Source organism: Motacilla alba, chromosome 22 (assembly GCF_015832195.1).
Source record: "Motacilla alba alba isolate MOTALB_02 chromosome 22, Motacilla_alba_V1.0_pri, whole genome shotgun sequence".
Taxonomy (NCBI): domain Eukaryota; kingdom Metazoa; phylum Chordata; class Aves; order Passeriformes; family Motacillidae; genus Motacilla; species Motacilla alba.
Genome location: NC_052037.1, coordinates 4,440,971 through 4,458,947, shown reverse-complemented (window position 1 = coordinate 4,458,947; position 17,977 = coordinate 4,440,971). Strand labels below are relative to the sequence as shown.

Below are 17,977 nucleotides of genomic sequence, written 5' to 3'. Positions count from 1 at the left end.
CAGCCTGAACTTTTAGGAGCAGGAGTTCCATGCTAGAGGGAGGTGAGGAGCTTTTTGCTGCTTTTCCACCTGAGAGAGGGAGGAAAACATCACCATGGACTGGAACAAGAACCCTTTGTGCTGTCCTGAGTCACCTTCCCTATCTCAAACCCTGAGCTTTTACCTGGGGTCAGGGAGCCATTGGGTGTCCCCTGCGGTGGAGCTGGCACTGTCACTGCGTTCTCTGGGGTGTGGATGTGTCTGGGACCGGCCTGGGGAAGGCACAGGCTGTGTTCAAAGGGCAGCAGAGGACAATCCCAAAGCAGGGACAGGAGGCCCTTTGCCTGCTGACCTCCCGAATTGTCACCGTGCCCCACAAGGGCTGGGAGCTGCCTCTTGTGTTAAATCTGGTTGGAATCTCAAACAAGGTCACAGGAAAGAGCCAAAAATTCAGTTCCAGGTCTTGGGATGTTTGAATGTCCGTCAGAGAGACTGGTGAGGAACTCTTAGTGGATGATTTGGGATAAGCTTTGTTTTTCAGGGAGAAGAGTTCTCTAACTCCCATAATCTGCTCAGGCTCTGGGGTGTTGAGCTGATTTTACTCTGATAATGCCATAAGCTGGTCTGTGGTAATTGCTTTCTGTAACTGGGACAAATTTATGATGATGCTAATTGGGCTGCTGCCACCCAGGGAGGGGCCCAGTTAATCCCTGGTGCCCTGGAGCTGCAGATCCTGATGTGATCAGCCCTCCCTGGAAACTGGGGATGGAGGGGGGTTAATTCTGAGCAGACTGAATTTCAGAGGAAAAAAAAACCCAGATCTTTTTCTACAAACTTACAGCATTTTGTAGCAGGTTTAAAGTCTGGTTCCAGATCATCAGGCTAATTCTTAAAAAGAAAAGGATTTTAATTCTAGTACAAGCAACTATGTGACCTCCACAATGAGGGAAGTGAGACTCTGAGGAGTTTGGAGTTGCTCTTCAGACACTGCAGTCCAGACCCCATCACTCATCCCAGTGGGGAGATGTTTTAGGTTCTTGGCTGCTTTTATTTTCCCTGGTTGCTTTGTGAGTGTTTGTGCGGGGGCTGAAGTTTCCCAAAGGTTACATCCCTGCCAGTGACAAACATCTTTTGTCATCACGACTCCTTTAAATGTATTTTTATCCCATAAATCCATCCCTTGGTTCTCCATCTTTGAAAGCCTCCATCTGCTGAGGCAGAGCAGGGGATGGCCTTGGATAAACCTGGTTTTCTCAGGGAAGGGGGGGCTGGAATGAGGGGAGCATTGGCAGTGCCATCCTCCCTGACAAATCAGGGTTTGATCTCACGTCCCAACACTTTGGTGTTTATGTTCTGTCTGCTTAATGTTCTCCCTTCGCTGGGATCATCATTCTTTGAAATGCGAGCTTTAATGTAAATGTTGTAATGTTTTCTGCTCATCAAACCCCACATTCCCAGAGTCAGCAAACACAGGCTCAGCGGGTGCTCCCTCCAAGGCTGTGTGACAGGAACGGGGCTCTTGAACCCCTCTCACCACCCAGAAATCCCCTGCCCTGAGGAGAGTCAGCATTTATAAACACACTTGTGAAATAATGAACCCTGGGAGTGCTGGCCGTGTTTGTCATTTCTCTGCCCATTTCACTGCACATAAAGTGTGTTCACCATCGAACTCCTGTCACTTGATTTATGCCCGTGCGGCTGCTCCATAATTTAAATTGAATTCCTAATTTCTTTGCTGAAACCCCCTCGGATAATTACTGTTAAGGTTAACTGCAGAAGGGGAACTGAATAGTGAGTGGATTAGTTGGTTTTTCTGTGTCTTTAGACCACAGGGAAAGGAAACAAAATCCAGGGGATATTGTCCAGGGAAAGGTTTGGCATGGCTGGAACTCACTCCTAGGGATTTTGTCCAGGGAAAGGTTTGGCATGACTGGAAAAGGTTTGGCATGGCTGGAAAAGGTTTGGCATGGTTGGAACTCACTCCCAGGGATTTTGTCCAGGGAAAGGTTTGGCATGGCTGGAACTCACTCCCAGGGATTTTGCCCAGGGAAAGGTTTGGCATGGCTGGAACTCACTCCCAGGGATTTTGTCCAGGAAAAGGTTTGGCATGGCTGGAACTCACTCCCAGGGATTTTGCCCAGGGAAAGGTTTGGCATGGCTGGAAAAGGTTTGGCATGGCTGGAACTCACTCCCAGGGATTTTGTCCAGGGAAAGGTTTGGCATGGCTGGAAAAGGTTTGGCATGGCTGGAACTCACTCCCAGGGACTTTGTCCAGGGAAAGGTTTGGCATGGCTGGAAAAGGTTTGGCATGGCTGGAACTCACTCCCAGGGTATTGCCCAGGGAAAGGTTTGGCATGGCTGGAAAAGGTTTGGCATGGCTGGAACTCCCAGGTACTTTGTCCACGGAAGGGTTGGCATGGCTGGAACTCACTCCCAGATATTTTGTCCAGGGAAGGGTTTGGCATGGCTGGAACTCACTCCCAGGAATATTGCCCAGGGAAAGGCTTGGCATGGCTGGATTTAGCACAGCTGCTTGGTCCCTGCTCCCAAGCTGTGCCCAGGCTCCTGCAGGCACAGGGGAAGTGTGGCTGGCTGGGAGGGAGGGTTGGATACAGGAGGACAGAGAGATGGCAAAGGGATCACAGGGCTCGAATCTCCCCCATTTTCAGTGTGAAACGGGTGATGCTGAACCTCGCCCTCAGGTAACTCACATTTGCACAGATGTGTCAAATCATGATTTAATTCCATAGCCACCGTGTGGGATGAGGTGCCCCAGACCTGGAGCCTCTTCCAGGTGAGTTTGCAGCCCTTGGCCAGGATGTGCAGGGCTGGATCCGTCCCAGCAAAGCCGGGAGTGCTGCTGTGGAGGGGAATCTGCTGCCTGGCACTAACGTAATTGGCTTTGATGGTCAGCGTTTGCAGATTTGTTTAGGAACTGGAAAATGTACAAATTGCAGCCCATCTGCGCAGAGCTGAGTGCTAATGAATGCCTGCAGCCACCACAGCCATAAGCTCATTACCACAAAGTTCCAAGTCCTTCCACAAGTTGCTAAACAAGGTTATTCATCTGAACGGAGCGGAGAAGGGAGTTTGACTGCAGGGCACAGCCAGAGCTCCTCCAGATCTAGAAAAGCTGTTAAAACAGCCCCCTGCTCTTTGGTCTTTTAATAGAATCTGTTGATTTTATTTCTATTTTTAATTTTGCTCTCCTGTGACAGCAGCTTGCCATGCCTTAACTATTTTCTGTTAATGTTTTGAGTGGAAAGGCGCCTTGCGGGTGATTCCTGGGCGTGCTCAGAGACGTTGGGTGGTGAACTGGAGAAGATGGATTGGAACACATCGTACACAGCATTTCAGGGGCTTTATGGACCGTGGCAGCAAACACTAATGGCCTCTGTTCTCAGGGTGTTTGTGTCAGCTGGGAATCTGTAATGATGACTCGGCTCTTGCTCTGTGTGCCATGTCAGGCAATTTCATCTTCCTGTTTCTTCACAAAAAAAGTGGAATTGATAATACTTATTATCTGTTTTGTAGAACTGGTAGTTGTCCAAGTGCTTGAACATCCAATGCATGGTGCAGCAGGAGCAAAATGTAAAAATATTGTCGGGAGAATTTCCTATTCTCTCTCGGCTGAGATTTTATTCCATGTTCCTTGAGGAAAAATCAGCTTTTCTAAGTTACCAGCCGAAGGAAGCATTTCCCCATCCAACTAATGAGGTCATGAGGTGCCTTTGGCCTGCTCCACGTTTTCCTGTGCTCCTCCCTGCCAGGTGGAGTGGCTGAAGAACGAGGAGCCCATCGATTCCAACCTGGACGAGAACATCGACACCAGGGCCGACCACAACCTCATCATCCGCCAGGCGCGCCTGTCCGACTCGGGCAACTACACCTGCATGGCTGCCAACATCGTGGCCAAGAGGAGGAGCCTGTCGGCCACCGTGGTGGTCTATGGTCAGTGACAGGGCTGGGGGGCAGAGGTGGCTGTGCCTGCTGTGCCCTGCTTTGATTTGTGCTGCTATCGCTGCGCTGATTCAAACCTGGCACACTCGGGGTCACCCAGCCAAGCCCTTCCCGCTGGGATGCTTTTGGGTTTGGTTCTGGGGGGCTCTGGCGCAGCCCCACATCCCCTCAGCCCCCCCCACGTTGGTGTTTTGCAGTGAACGGGGGCTGGTCCTCGTGGACGGAGTGGTCCAGCTGCAACGCGCGCTGCGGCCGGGGCTGGCAGAAACGCTCGCGCACCTGCACCAACCCCGCGCCCCTCAACGGGGGAGCCTTCTGCGAGGGCATGTCCGTGCAGAAAATCACCTGCACCTCCCTCTGCCCCGGTGAGTCCCCGGCCAGGGAGGGCTGAGGGGGCTGCAGTTACAGAGGAGCTTTCGGTGGGAAGCAGCAGCAGGGAGTTGGGAAGGGAATGGGAAATGCAGCCGTGTTTTGGCCCAGCCTGGTGTGGCTGTGGGTGCAGGGCCAGGCACCTGTGGGCAGGCTGGATCTTACCCTGGCACCCCCAAAACCCTGCTAGGACAGCTCAGGGCTCAGGGGGAGAAATCAGGGACTTGGGTGGGGGTCTGGGGTTAGTGCAGGGAGGGGGAGCTGATGTTAACAACACCAGAAAGAGAAACACAGAAAGCTGAGCTGAGAACTTTGTTAAAAGCATTATTTATCTTGCGAAAGTTTGCTTAGATGTGTATTAGACATGGAGTTATGGAGGGGAGAGATGACACAGGGGCTGCTGCAGGAGCTCCCTGGCGAGGCAGGCCGAGCTGACTGTGTTTCCCCTGGGCAGTGGACGGCAGCTGGGAGGTGTGGAGCGAGTGGTCGGTGTGCAGCCCCGAGTGCGAGCACCTGCGCGTGCGGGAGTGCGCCGCGCCCGCGCCCCGCAACGGGGGCAAGCACTGCGAGGGCCTGAGCCAGGAGTCCGAGAACTGCACCGAGGGGCTCTGCATCCAAGGTGAGCGGCCACGGGGCTGGGGACGGGCTTTGGGGTGGCCTGAGAGGTGGGATGAAGGCCAGGGAACCTGTGTGGGTTGGCTCTGCGTCTGAGCTCTTCCTGTGAAAAGGGACACGGTTTTCTGGTTTTCCATGCGGAGTTTGAAATTTTTCAGGTCTTTGGATTTGTGTTGCTCGTTCTCTGCCTGTGAATGATCAGGTGATGCTAAAATCCCAAATCCAGGGGGTTTGCAGGGTGGAACTCCAGCCTCCATAACCAAATGTGCTCCTCAGCCTTTCCTTGCAAGCAAACGGGCAAAGCCCCCCGGGAGAGCTGCGGGTGCAGGAGCCGGTCAAGGTCGGAGTTTGCTCCTTTTGCTGCCTTTAGCAGGAGTTGAAGCCAGGCAGATCTGCAGCTCCCTGGGAAAGGCTTTGCCCTTCACCAGTGTCTGGGAAGCAGCTGGCACTGGGAAGCTGCTGCTGTCCCCAGCACGGGGAGCTGGGCAGAGCAGCCCTGCAGCTGCGCAGGCTCCGCACACGGGAGGAATTTGTGAGTTTATCCCTGCCCTGAGCCCACTCCTGTCCCTGTGGAGGGGCTGTCACCTCGTCAGGTGGAACAGCAGCCCTGGGAGCCATCAGGAGTGCCAGGGCTGGGAGATGTAAACAAGGATGTGTCAGTTTTCTGTAATGCTGTGTTTAACCAGCCCTCTGTCCTTGTTTCTATGGTTCTGCATTGTCTTTTCTCTTATAAACAAAATGAACTCTTTTTTTTTTTTGCCCTGGGATTTAATACTTTCCTAGTGGCAGAGAGCATCCTGTGTACTTATTCAGGCTTCAGAGATACCTGAGCTGAGAGCTTCAATCAGGTTTTGCTTGGGTTTGGAGGGAGGGAACACTCAGCACTCTGGCTGTGGATCCCAGCACTTAAAATTCCCAGGGCTACACAACAGCTCCACAGTATCCAAGGACAGAAATGTAATTTATTTTTTTTTTCCTTCCCTGTGTTTTAAGAAAGAATAACCAGAGAGGGTTTGGGAGCAGGACTGTGCCGATCCTGGGATGTTTCCTGGGGTCTCTCTCCTCCCTGTGCATTGATGAATTCCTATCCCTGCCCATGGCTGGCTCAATCCCAAATCCATCCCGGTGTTCATCAGCATATCCGTGGGGGGCTGGCAGGAGGACGTGTGGGAAGGGCGTGAGGAGCAGCCCCTGAGGCTGCACGGGGGGGTGTGACAGCAGAGGGGACCTGCCACCCCCTGGCTCGGTCTGTGGTGTCCCCAGGGTCATTCAAGGTGGCCCCACTCAGGTCACTGCCTTCAGGAACACTGCCAGTGGGAAATGCTCCTGTCCTGCCCCAAATTCCCTCCTTTCCCCCTGTGGGGTCCTGTGGCAGCCAGGAGGGCACTGCCACACCTCAGCCATGCCCAGGGCACAGGGACAGAGTGCCAGGGAGCCTCTGGCACTGAGGGAGCTGGCTCAGCTCTGCCCTGCGAGGCCTTTGGGTTCACACAAACTCATTCCCTCCTTTTCCTGGAGTCATCCTGGAGTGGTTTGGGTGGGAAGGGACCTTAAAGCCTTGCAGTCCCACTCTCCTCCATGGAGACGCCTTCCATGGGCACCTTCCCCTGTCCCACGTGGCTCCAAGCCCCGTCCAGCAGCCCCAGGCTGTGCTCCAGGAGCTGCATTTCCCTGTGGGTCCTGCTGGACTGGAGTGTTCCAGCTCCTTCACCCCCAGGTGTGATCCTGTCCCTCCTTCACGGCTGTCCCTATGTCCTCGTTGTTTTTAGGGCTGTGATTGCTTTCTCAGCTAACAGGAATTGATGCAATTAGCCTATTTTTAAAAAAAAAATCTCTTCTCCCCTGTTCATCTTCCAGTATGTGCCTTTCCTGCTCCGCTTCTCATCCCGTGGGGAATTGTGGAGGAAACGCAGCCCTGAGCCACAGCAAACCAATCTCTTGGAGGTTTTTTATCAGGCACAACTCGTTAACTTTGCTCCTTCTGTGAGGCAAAAATAGCAGCATTCCTTTGGTTAACAAATAAGGACTGAGCTGAAGGGGAGGATGGGAATGGAGGGTGCCAGGGAAGAGCCAGCCTGGAGCTGGCTGGGAAAATCCTGATCCGTGGGATCAGCGTTCAGATCTGGAGGCAGAGAACGGAACGGGGATAAAAGGGATCAGCTCTGGGGTTCTTTATTCAGTCCCTGACTGAAGAGTTGGGGAATAACCCCAACAGGAGCATCCCGGTGCTCCCTTTGGCCTCGGATCCCCTGGGTGGATCCCAAGGTCCAGCCCTTGCTGAGGAGCAGCTGGAAGAGCTTTTCCTTCCAGGGAATTTCTCCTGGAACTTGCAACTCTTGTGCAGATCCAGACGTAGATGCAGGAGGAAGATTCACGTGTGGTTTGACAGGGATGAAAGGTTTCCAGGGCTGCCAGATGGATTTCCTGGGATGCAAGGTGGCTTTGGCCCCAGACAGTCCCAGTACCTCACTGGTGTCCTGCATGTTTGTTCTCCCAGTGTTTATTCCCTCCCAGGATTCCCAGTTGGATGCTTTGCCAGGCTGGATTTCTCTCTTTCCCGCGGAGGTGAAAGCTTTCTCTTTGCTTAATAAAAGAGAGGGGTTTTTTTGAGAGCTTTTTGTTTTACTTTTATCTGTTTGCTTTAAAGTTATTTCTCCCGACTTCAAAACCTATTGATTTCTTCTCCTAGAGCCCAAAACCAAAACAAACAAGTAGGGCCACAAGGACTGACCTGCAGACATGTTTTTAGTAATGGACCCCAAATAATCACAGCACAATCACAAAGCATTTTGTTTTCCATTTTCCAAGCAGCGCTGCTGCTGTTGCCAGGAGGCTCCTGGATCCAGGATCTCCATTTCCACGGGAAATGCTTTTCCCTTTGCAGGGTGGTGCAGACAGCCCCTGCCAGCAGCAGGGAAGGGTTTGTTCTGCTGCAGGCTCCTGTCTCACCCTCCTCTCTGGGTCTTTTTGTGCCTCGTTTTCCTGCAAAACCAAAGCCAACCTTGGGCAGGGAAATAAAAACCTCATCCCACACCAGGTTTTTGATGAGGAGCCAAAAATCCAGTGATCTTCTGGGTGAAGTATTTCTAAACTGAGCATCCTCACAAACATGAAATGAAGAGAAGGAGCCTCATAATCTGCCTGAGTTTCCCAGTTTTAGGGATTTTTTGGCAGGTTTTAGGCTGTAAATGGTGACTCAAGTGCTTGGCACGAGGGAGGCAGAGCAGGCTCATTTTTGAGAGCTGCAGTCCCATAGAAAACCCCTTTTATCCCATATTTCCATCTGCTGGGGGCACATGGATGTGTGTGTTCATGTACACACAGAGAAGTGCCATTACTGGGGGTGTTCAGTACAAAAAATGTGAATAAACTGGGCATTTTTATATCTTGTAACTAATTTAAGTGCCCATCACCAGCTTTGCCGTACATCAAACACACAAAGGAATCATTAATTCTGACCTGAGTCTCTTTGCCAATGATCCACTGCAAGGTATTGAACTTCCTTCTTGCTGAGGTGTAAATAAACAACAGCATCCAATAGAGCCAACAAATAACCTGAATTAACCAAGTGAGAAATTGCTGCAAAGGAACTTCTTGATAGGGATTTAGGGGGGGAAAAAAAAAAAAAGAAAAAAAGAAAAGATGAAGAGAAAAACATGGACAACATAAAATATTCATATTGTCAGCAAACGAGGAGAAAATGTTTCATTTATAGAGTGAGACAGAAGCAATATAGGAGATAGATATGCTCCATGTAAATTTATTAAGTGCAACTTTCTCTCCCTCTCCCTCTCAGATAAAAAACCTCCTCATGAAATAAAATCCCAAAGTTCTTCTTTTTTCTCTTGTAAATATGATTTTCCTCATCTCCTCTGCCGTTGGGGTTATTTGTTTAGGAGCTAAGTAGGAGCCAAGGTTTTATGAGAGGCTTTAGCATCTGCTGCAAGCAGCTCTGTGATCCCAGGTTCAGTGAGCCAGGGGAGTGCTGATCCTCAGCAATTTCTATCTGACAAGGAGCCCTGGCTCGGGGCATGCTTGGCTCAGGATTGACCTCTGGAACTAAAAAAAAAAGGAATTTCTGCAAGAGTTTGGGGTTCCTGGTGCAGATCTCGTTCTGCTGCTGGCTCTGGCCCTGCTCAGCTCCCTCCTGTCTCACCTGGAGGGCGTTTCTGTGCCTGGGATCAGCTCAGGGCTGCTCTGGGGCTTCTGTCCTGCACCTGCAGCTCTGCCAGCCCCAACAGGGCAGGAGACCAGGGGGACAGGGGCCAGGAGGACAGGGAACAGCCTAGAGCTGTGCCAGGGTGGGACATCAGCAGGAATTTCCCCCTGGAAAGGGCCTGGAGCTGTGCCAGGGTGGGACATCAGCAGCAATTTCCCCCTGGAGAGGGTCTGGAGCTGTGCCAGGGTGGGACATCAGCAGCAATTTCCCCTTGGAAAGGGCCTTGAGCTGCAGCAGGGTGGGACATCAGCAGGATTTCCTCCATGGAAAGGGCATTGCCAGGGGCTGCCCAGGAGGTGCCCAGCCCTGGAAGTGTCACCTGGGCCTGTGGCTGGTGCTGACCATGGTGGTGCTTGGTGATCTCTGAGGGCTTTTCCACCCTTGATGCTTCTGTGATTTTACATTCCTGGCTCTTAGTTGTTTCTCAGGATACCCAAAATCAGTTTAGGGAGCTGCAGAAGGGGTTGATGATGCCTTGAACCTTTGGGTTTGTCTGGGTGTCCCCAGAATCAGCCCTGGTGGGTCCCTGCTCTGTCAGGGCTGGGCTCAGGCAGTGGCTTCACTTTTTTGTCTGTGCAGTTCCATTTCATAGAGAAAACAGAAAGAATCCCAGTCAAGTCTCTGGATTTTGTGATCTACCCAAAAATGAGCTGCAGTGGGGATGATTTGGAGATGGAAAGGGCTGGGCTCCACCCTGAGCCAGGGACACAGAGCTCACAGAGCAGGAGCTCCTCTAGGACTTCCCCACTCATCAGGGATGCAAAATCAGAGCCAGTGATGCAGATCATTGAGGGACAGCCTGTTCCACTGGAGGAGCTCTTCCCCGAGCCCCTGACTCGTGCTCCCTGTGCTCCAAGAGTGAGGAGAAGGACTTTGGGCTGTGGGAGGGATGGGAAGAACCTGGGAAGAACCTCTGGGATCTCCCGCCCAGGTCCCAGCCCTCTCCTTCCTGCTGGAGCTGGGGAGGTGGGCCCTGCACAGCTCCTGCAAAGCTCTCCTTGTAAATGAGATAATTTAATCAATTACCTCTCCTAATGCACTAAACCAAATGTTTCACTTTCTGCTCCTGCACATCTTAAATTATCTTCAGGTGCTTTATGAAACTTAATCATAGTTAATAGAAACTTCATTACCATCAAATGTGCTTTCAATAAATGTTGTGCAACAGTGGCAGGAGGTGGAGTGAAAAATGGGCTGCAATTACCACAAACATGAATCCTGGAGCAGAAAGGGATAAAATTTGTGGTGCCTGCCAGGGTCCCTCCCACCCCTGGGCCGGGAGGACGCAGCTCATTAAGGAATAATTGGTGGACTATAAATGTTTGCTTTTCTAGTTTGTTTGGTTGCTTTCCACTTTGTTCCCTTCTGGGAAAAAAGAAAAGCAGAACCTCTCCCTGCTCGCCCAGATTTCCCACGCCTTCCTCCTTCCCTTCACTTCTAATCTCCCATGGAAGGAATGCTCCAAAAGAAAAGATCAGAAGGTAAAGAGGTAGAAATTACTTAAAAAAAAAAAAAAAAACAAAAAACAAAAACCAGTGGTAGTTTCTAAAGAAACACCAAAATCCCAAACCAAAAAGAAAGGCTCCTTTCTCATGGAGTTGTGTTCCGTGGGAATAATTCAAGGAACACTCTGGGTTTGCCCTTTTGGCATAAAGCTGTTTAAAACCCCACTAAAGCCTGGAAGGATCCTCTGCCTCTGAGCTCTGAGCTCCCCTGAGGTTTGTGGAGGGTTTTCCTGGCACTGGGGCAGCTCTGGGAACAGAGCAACAACCAATTCATTCCAGGGAAGGACCCTCAGGAAGAATTCCTGTGAGAGGTTTTAACCATCAGATTTATTGACCAGGCTCCAATTCAAGCTCTGGAGATACTTCAGAGTCAATGAAAAGAGAATTCTTCTCCTCAGAAAGATTCTGCTTGAGTCAAACAGCTCCCATTTTTTTTGGATTCCGTGCCCTCCCTCTCATCTTTATCCCGTGTACAACCATTTAAAAGCGGGAAAGGGGAATTGCCTGACATGGGAATGGATGGGAAAGGAGACGCTGAAGCACCCGAGGGGATTTAGAGCCAGAAATGGCAGATGCAGTGAGCACCTGAGGAGGGGGGCAGGAGATCAGCTCTGGGATCCTCCCCCCGTGCTGTGCTGGGGCTGGAAGCTTTTCCTGCCAGGATATTTCTGCCTCTCTCAGACTCAATCATTTATCATCCCAGCAGGGCAGGAGGGATAACTCCCATTTTCAGCACTTTCCTTTTTTAAAGCAATGATCCAAAGGGAAGAGTTAGAGATGCTTTGTGGTGCAAAACCCACGAGCTCTCCCTGGGAAGGGAAAAACCCCAATTGTTCCTGGGTTTCTGGAGATCCATCCCCTCCCTCCTCCTGCCTCATTCATTGCTCTAATTACCCACAGAAATTAACTCGACAATAGCATTTCGTAATTAATTCCCTGTAACAACAAAGCAACTTGGGAATAGGAAATTGGAAGAAATAGAAATGTAATTATTGCGTGTGTTTCCCTTTCTGCACCTGGTGCTGGGGAACAAAACAGGGCTGGGGGAGTGGGGCTTTGGACTGGGCTTTGTGTTGTTTTGGTCCCATCTGAGATGTTTCCAGTTTGCCTTTGTGATCCTGGGGCCTTGCGTTTGCTTTTTCTGTCCCCTTGTTACATTGCCAGCCAGTATCTCACTCTCTGCAATCCCCACCTGAGCTTAAAATTCCCTTTACAGCATTTTTTAAGGGGGGATCTCATGAAAAAAAAAAAAAAAAGGAAAAAAAAGGTTTCAGGGGGAAAAAAACCAAATGCTTCTCTATTAGTGATTGATTTGGTGGAACCGTGTGGCAATGGAATTGTTCGAGGAAGTTGAATTTTGTAACCTTAGAAGTTTGTTCTGTGTGGTTTCCTGGCCTGCCACAGAAGGAGGATTCCTCCCCAAAGCTGATGTTTCTGTGCAAACTTGGTGATTTTTCTCTTTCCTTCCCAGCAAGTTGTGAACGTGTTAAAAGCAGAACCATTTTTCATTCGCAGATGACTCAAAAATACAGCAGAAATTTGGCAGGAGTGTTTTCTTGGTTAAGTGGTTCTGGTAAAACTGATATCCAAGCATCTCTTCTGGGTTGAGTGGGGTGCTGGAATATCGTGCTTGGGGCTGACTGGGACCCCCTGGAGAGTGGGGATGAGAGGGATGTGTTCTGTCAATGATGTTTGAACCAAACCTTTGATTTTACTTTTGACTAGAGTGCCCAGCTGGAATTCAGTCCCAGCCTTGCTCCCAGCACCTGGAGCAGGGTTTAGGGACTGGGAGTTCTGGTGCTGCCATTTCCCTGCTGTCACCTGTCCTTTACACAGTTCTTGTCCCCCCACATCCCTCATGTCCCCTGTCCCTGATGCAGCTCTTGTCCCCCTCTCAGGTATCTGTGGTTGTGATGACTCCCGAGCTATTAGAAAGTCTTTTTTCTCCCAGCCCCGAGACTGAAGAAGAAGCTGAGATTCGTTGGTTCTGCTTTTCGAAGTTGTTTCTGTCTCTGGCCTGCTGAGCTCTGGCTGGCAGCTCAGCCCATGGCACACTGACCGCCCTTGGGGCCGTGTTAGTTTTTTATACTAACAACTACGTGTGCTCTCTTTACAATGATTTTCCAATACCTGTCACCTATGTTGGACAGTCTGTCTCTACTCTAAACCAATCCAAAAGTGCCACCATCACAGCAGAAGGTGGAGGACAAGAAGAAGGAGAAAGAACACGCCCAGATTCCTCCATTTTTCCTCTTGAACCCCCATTCTAAAACCCCAAAATTCTACTTTTTCACCCTGTGACAAATTCACTATCACTCTACTCAAACCCTTGTGGCTTGTAAATCCTCACACAGAGCTGGGAATTGTTTCCAGGGGTTAAAATCAAAGGCACAGGTGTCTCTGACTCTATGCCAAGGTCTCTGAGCCCCCTGCCAGGGTCTGGAGCCATCCAGGGCAGCCAGAGGGATGTCCTGGGTCCCGACGTCCCCCTACATCCCCCATGTCCCCCTGTCCCTGACGCAGCTCTCTCCCGCAGACGTGGAGCGCGGCGGGGACGTCGCGCTGTACTCGGGGCTGGCGGCGGCGGTGCTGGCGGTGGCCGTGCTGGCGCTGGGGGTGACCCTGTACCGGCGCAGTCAGAGTGAGTACGGCGTGGATGTCATTGATTCCTCTGCACTCACGGGAGGCTTCCAGACTTTTAATTTTAAAACAGTCAGACAAGGTTAGTGCGGCGATTTCCTTTCTTCTCTGCAGAGCGCCCGCTGCTCAGGCTCGCCTGCCTTTGGGGAGGGGGTTTGGGGCAGCCAGGGCAGGGACAGGGACCTGGAATTGTCTCTGCTCTGTCCCACAAACACAGGATCCTCCTTGGCCACACTCCAGATGCTTTAGAAATGCTGTCCAGCTTCCAAAATCCCTGTGTCCCTTCCAAAATCCCCATCTCCTACAGTGATTTAGGAAAAGCTCAAATGAAAGCAAAGCAACCAAATCCGAGCAAGCCCAGGCAGCACAGCTGGAGCTCCTCCTGTTCTCAGTTACAGAGCTTTCCTTCACTCCAATAAAAGGAATTATTCTTTTCCTGATAATCTGAGACCCCCGGCTGGAAGTGTTTTGTAACCTGCTGTAACACAGGCACTGAGGGAAATCAATGTGTGTAAAACCTGGACCCCTAAAGCTCTAGAGAACACCACCAGTGCCATAAAATATGGGCAAAACCTTTACTAAAAGCAGCGCTCAGGCTTCCAGGAATGTTGTTCCCTCTGAACAGGAAGGTGGGGAGGGAGAGAAACGGGGATGAAAGCAGGATGTTTATTGATTCTCTGCTGCCATTCTACCTCAGACCTGCCTGATTGTGGGTGGGCGGGAGCGTGGGCAGGGTGTGAAAGTGTCCCCGTGTCTCTGTTCTCTCTTCAGAAAAGGGAAATATGTTGCAGAGTTTGTTTGGGGGGGTTTTGTGGGGTTGTTTTTACAGTTTCTTTATTTCCTGGAGACGTTCCTCACCGAGCATGACTTGCAAGAAATTGGCAAAAGGGCTTGGCAGACAAGGACGTTTGAAGGAAGTTCATTCATCCATTTCTAAATCCAAACCTTTAATTAGGGCTGTGTAAATCTCAATGACTGTCTCAAACAAGAATGTTTTCCTTTGTGGTTCAGTTTGAATCTTGTTTTGAGTCTGGGGAATTGTTTGCTTGGCTTAATGCTTAAAACTTTTCATTCTGGAGGCTCTGAAAATACCCAACTAAACAACCAAAGAAAAAGACCCCACCACAAAACCAAGCAGCCAGAGGACTCAGGCCCTAAATCCATGCACTCCTCATTTTTCAGAGTGTTTTCCAAGGTAAAACACCTCAAAATGAATAACTGTGGTGTCTTTCCCTGTGTCACTCTTGTCCCACCTCCCTTTCAGCCCAGTTTCCCTCAGGCATGAAGTTGTGGGTTTGTGTAAAAGGAAGATGATGTCACCCAGTGGGGTTTAATGTAAGGAAAGAAAACAACAAGAGAGGCAAAAGGGCAAACACAACGACGTGAATCCAAACCAAAGGAGGCTCCTCCTTGGATTATTCCTGCACTCTGGAGCTGCTTGAGGCGTGGCAAACACGAAGTGTCAGATCTTGGCACCAGTTCCTCTGCTCTCTAACATGACCTGGTGTGATTTTGGGCCGCGTTAGAGAGCAGAGGAACTGGGCCGAGATCTGACACTTCACGTTTGCAAAATCAAACAGTGATTTTGGGCTCCGAGAGCTCGGGGAGGGTCGCGGAGGGGACGGGGGAGGATTGCTGAGATGTCCCCTCCATCCCTGCTGCTGTCCCCACAGGTAACTCGCTGCTCCTGAACTCGTCCCTGCAGCCCGAGCTGACGGTCAGCAGGACCTACAGCGGCCCCATCTGCCTGCAGGACCCCCTGGACAAGGAGCTGATGACCGAGTCCTCCCTGTTCAACCCCCTGGCCGACATCAAGGTCAAGGTGCAGAGCTCCTTCATGGTGTCCCTGGGTGTCACCGAGAGGGCCGAGTACCACGGCAAGGCCCACCCCGGCACCTTCCCCCACGGCAGCCCCAGGCCCTTCGGGACCATGCAGGCCCGGAACAAGGCCATGTTCATCCAGAACCTGGCCTCCATCTCCAGCAGCAGCGAGCTGAGGAGCACGGCCCTCTTCGGGCACCTGGGGGGCCGCTTGGTGGTCCCCAACACAGGTGGGTGGCTCCTTGCTCCTCAAAGCACATTGGAGGGGTTTGAGATGAGGTTCTGATGTAGTGTTGTATAACTGAATTAAAAGAAAAATGCCAGGAAAGCAGAAGTAGGGGCCCCATTAATGCAAATTTGAGATGAGGCTGCCTGATGTAGTGTTTTATAACTGAATTTTTTTAAAAATGCCAGGAAAGAAGAAGTAGGGGCCCCGTTAATGCAAATTTTGGAAGTAGGGCACGTTGCCCACACAGGACACGAGTGATCAGAGGGAAGCCTGGGCTGAGGACTGAAGAGGCATTATGCCTATTTGAACTGTTTTAAATTACTGCCTCTCTTGATGTCTTCAGCATGAAAGTCACATTCATCAAAGCTGTGCCTTGCTTGGATGCTGCTCCAGAGGAGAGGCTCCCCGGGCAGGGTCGATCCTGGATCTTACGTAAGGGGCTCACGTCCCAGCAGCAGCTCCGGCCCCACACCCCTGCCCCTCTGGGGGACACAGGGACAGCAGCCAGGCCTGGGGACAGCCCCACTGCCCACCAGGCTCCTGCCCCTCCTGCCTGCCTCTTTTCCCTTTCTTGGAGATTCCCAAAGCAGGGCCCCTGTCCCAGGCTGGGATGCTCCCTCTGCTTTGTGGCAGGAGTTTTGCCACCTCGGGACTCTGTGGGAGGTGTTTCAGACCTGCAGGGTTGTTTGTGCAATGAGCTGAACAGCAGAGCAGAGCCTGGCAGGGTCACAGCCCTGCAGCTGCACCCCAGGGCTGTGTTTGCATCACCCCAAATCCCGGCCCTTACCCTGGGCATTTTCTCTCCCCAAAAGGCAGCACAAAAAGCCAGATACCCCACTGCCAGCTCAGTGTTATCATCCTTCAACTCCAGTGATATTTATTCACTTTAAATTCAGCTCTGTTTTCGTTTGAGCACTGGCTCCAGAATTATCTGCTGCTCTCTGGTTGAACTGGATGATTTAGAGCTTTATCCTTCATGTCCCACAAAACGGGTGCTTTAAAGGTTACCATAAAGAACGTGGCTTGTGTTTAGAGAGGATTGATAACAGTGACAACCCAGGCATGCACAACGTGGGGAATGTTTTCATTTCTCCGCAGACTGGTTTTGTGCTGAGGAAGGAACATTGCAGAGGCACGAAGTTAAGGCATGAATTAAGAATTCCCTCATACTGTATATTTAGCTACTTTATGTAATGATAGTCCCATCAATTAGATTATTAAAATATGTATTTGGTCCACTCGCAATTTATGTAATTCTTGCTGCCTTTATGTAAGATCAGCTGTGCCAGGCAGTTGTAAATTCCAGGGTGATCAAGACAGTGCCTCACCAAGGCTCTGCATCGTGTGGCAGATGCCAAACACATCCCCCCCTCTCCTGAGAGCGAGATAAAGCAGTTTCATTGCAGTGGTACCAGTGCAAAACTGCCCTGTTAACTCCTGATCCACCCTGGTGGTGTGGAAGGAGGATGGGATCACTTGGGTGCAGGAGCTGGAATGTGTGGGCACAGATGTGCTGGTCAAATACCAGAATCATCTGCCCAGGGAGGTGGTGGAGTCACCATCCCTGGATGTGTTTAAAAAAAGACTGGATGTGGCACTTGGTGCCATGATCTGGTTGAGGTCTCGGAACATGGGTTGGACTCAATGATCTTAAAGGTCTCTTCCAACCTAGAAATTCTGTGATTCTGTGAAAGGGATGATCGCCCTCTCCATGGGGAGATTCCCTGGGATCCCACAATGATCAGGTGTGATTTCAAAAAGGAAAGAGCCTCCAAGAGGCTTTTTGGGAAACGAGATGTCTTTTCCTTGGATGGAAAAGCAACATCTTTATTTCCTTTGATAGTTTGTGTTCTTTCATCTGATGAGGTTGCCATGAGAAGCAGGAATGCAGAGGAACGTTCCCTCAGGGCTGCTCCCTCGGGTGGTGCTCCCTGTCCCTGGCAGCCCTGCCCTTCCCAGGGCTCAGTCCTGCCCTTGCTCTTTCCCAGGGGTCAGCCTGCTGATTCCACATGGGGCCATTCCAGAGGAGAGTTCCTGGGAAATCTACCTGGCCATCACCCAGAAGGAGTCCAGGTGAGAGATCCGGGATCTGCCTCCGTTCACGGGTTTGGGCTGGAACGTGCAGGAGCCACTCCTGGTCCCCGCTGCTGGGGTCACCCCCCTGCTGTGACCCTGAGAGGGACACACAAACGGCCTTGGAGTGCTGCTCCTGTGGAACCCTTGGAATTCTTGTGCCTGCTGCTCCCTGCTCCTCTCCCTGCTCAGGAGGAGCTCAGCACCTCGGGCTCTGGGGTTGCTTTGATTTTTTTTTAGAATCCTACAGGCACTTGGAAGCACCGAGGCTTCAGCAGAATTTATTATTGTGGCACCTGAGAAAGGGAAAAAAGGAATTGGCCTTTTTTTGTTACCCTGGTGTGTCTTTTTTTCCTCCCCTGCAGTGTCCCTCTCGCCAACACTTGTACACACAGACTGAGGGGAGGCTTGGAACGTTCCAGGCTCTCTTTAGCAGGAATGGTGCTTGGAAAGGGCATTTTCTGGGCACCCACAGCTACAGCTCCACGTCAGGGTGTCAGCACAGGCACTACTGGATGGGGTACTCAAGTCACCTTGGGCTTTTCCCCTTTTTATATCCTGGTTTTA

At 51.1% G+C, this 17,977-nt stretch overlaps 1 protein-coding gene across 2 annotated transcripts in view; it reads left to right on the top strand.

The window, feature by feature from the left end:
- UNC5D (unc-5 netrin receptor D) overlaps positions 1-17,977 on the top strand; it is a 97,075-nt gene that overhangs the window by 62,562 nt on the left and 16,536 nt on the right. The window contains exons 5-10 of one of the 2 annotated variants that reach the window (XM_038160388.1): positions 3,750-3,930; positions 4,137-4,304; positions 4,763-4,927; positions 13,184-13,288; positions 14,961-15,338; positions 17,326-17,410. In XM_038160388.1, coding sequence (XP_038016316.1) covers positions 3,750-3,930; positions 4,137-4,304; positions 4,763-4,927; positions 13,184-13,288; positions 14,961-15,338; positions 17,326-17,410 — 1,082 coding nt within the window. Of the gene's footprint in view, positions 1-3,749; positions 3,931-4,136; positions 4,305-4,762; positions 4,928-13,183; positions 13,370-14,960; positions 15,339-17,325; positions 17,411-17,977 lie in introns of both variants that reach the window. The other variant, XM_038160387.1, reaches the window with a different exon arrangement.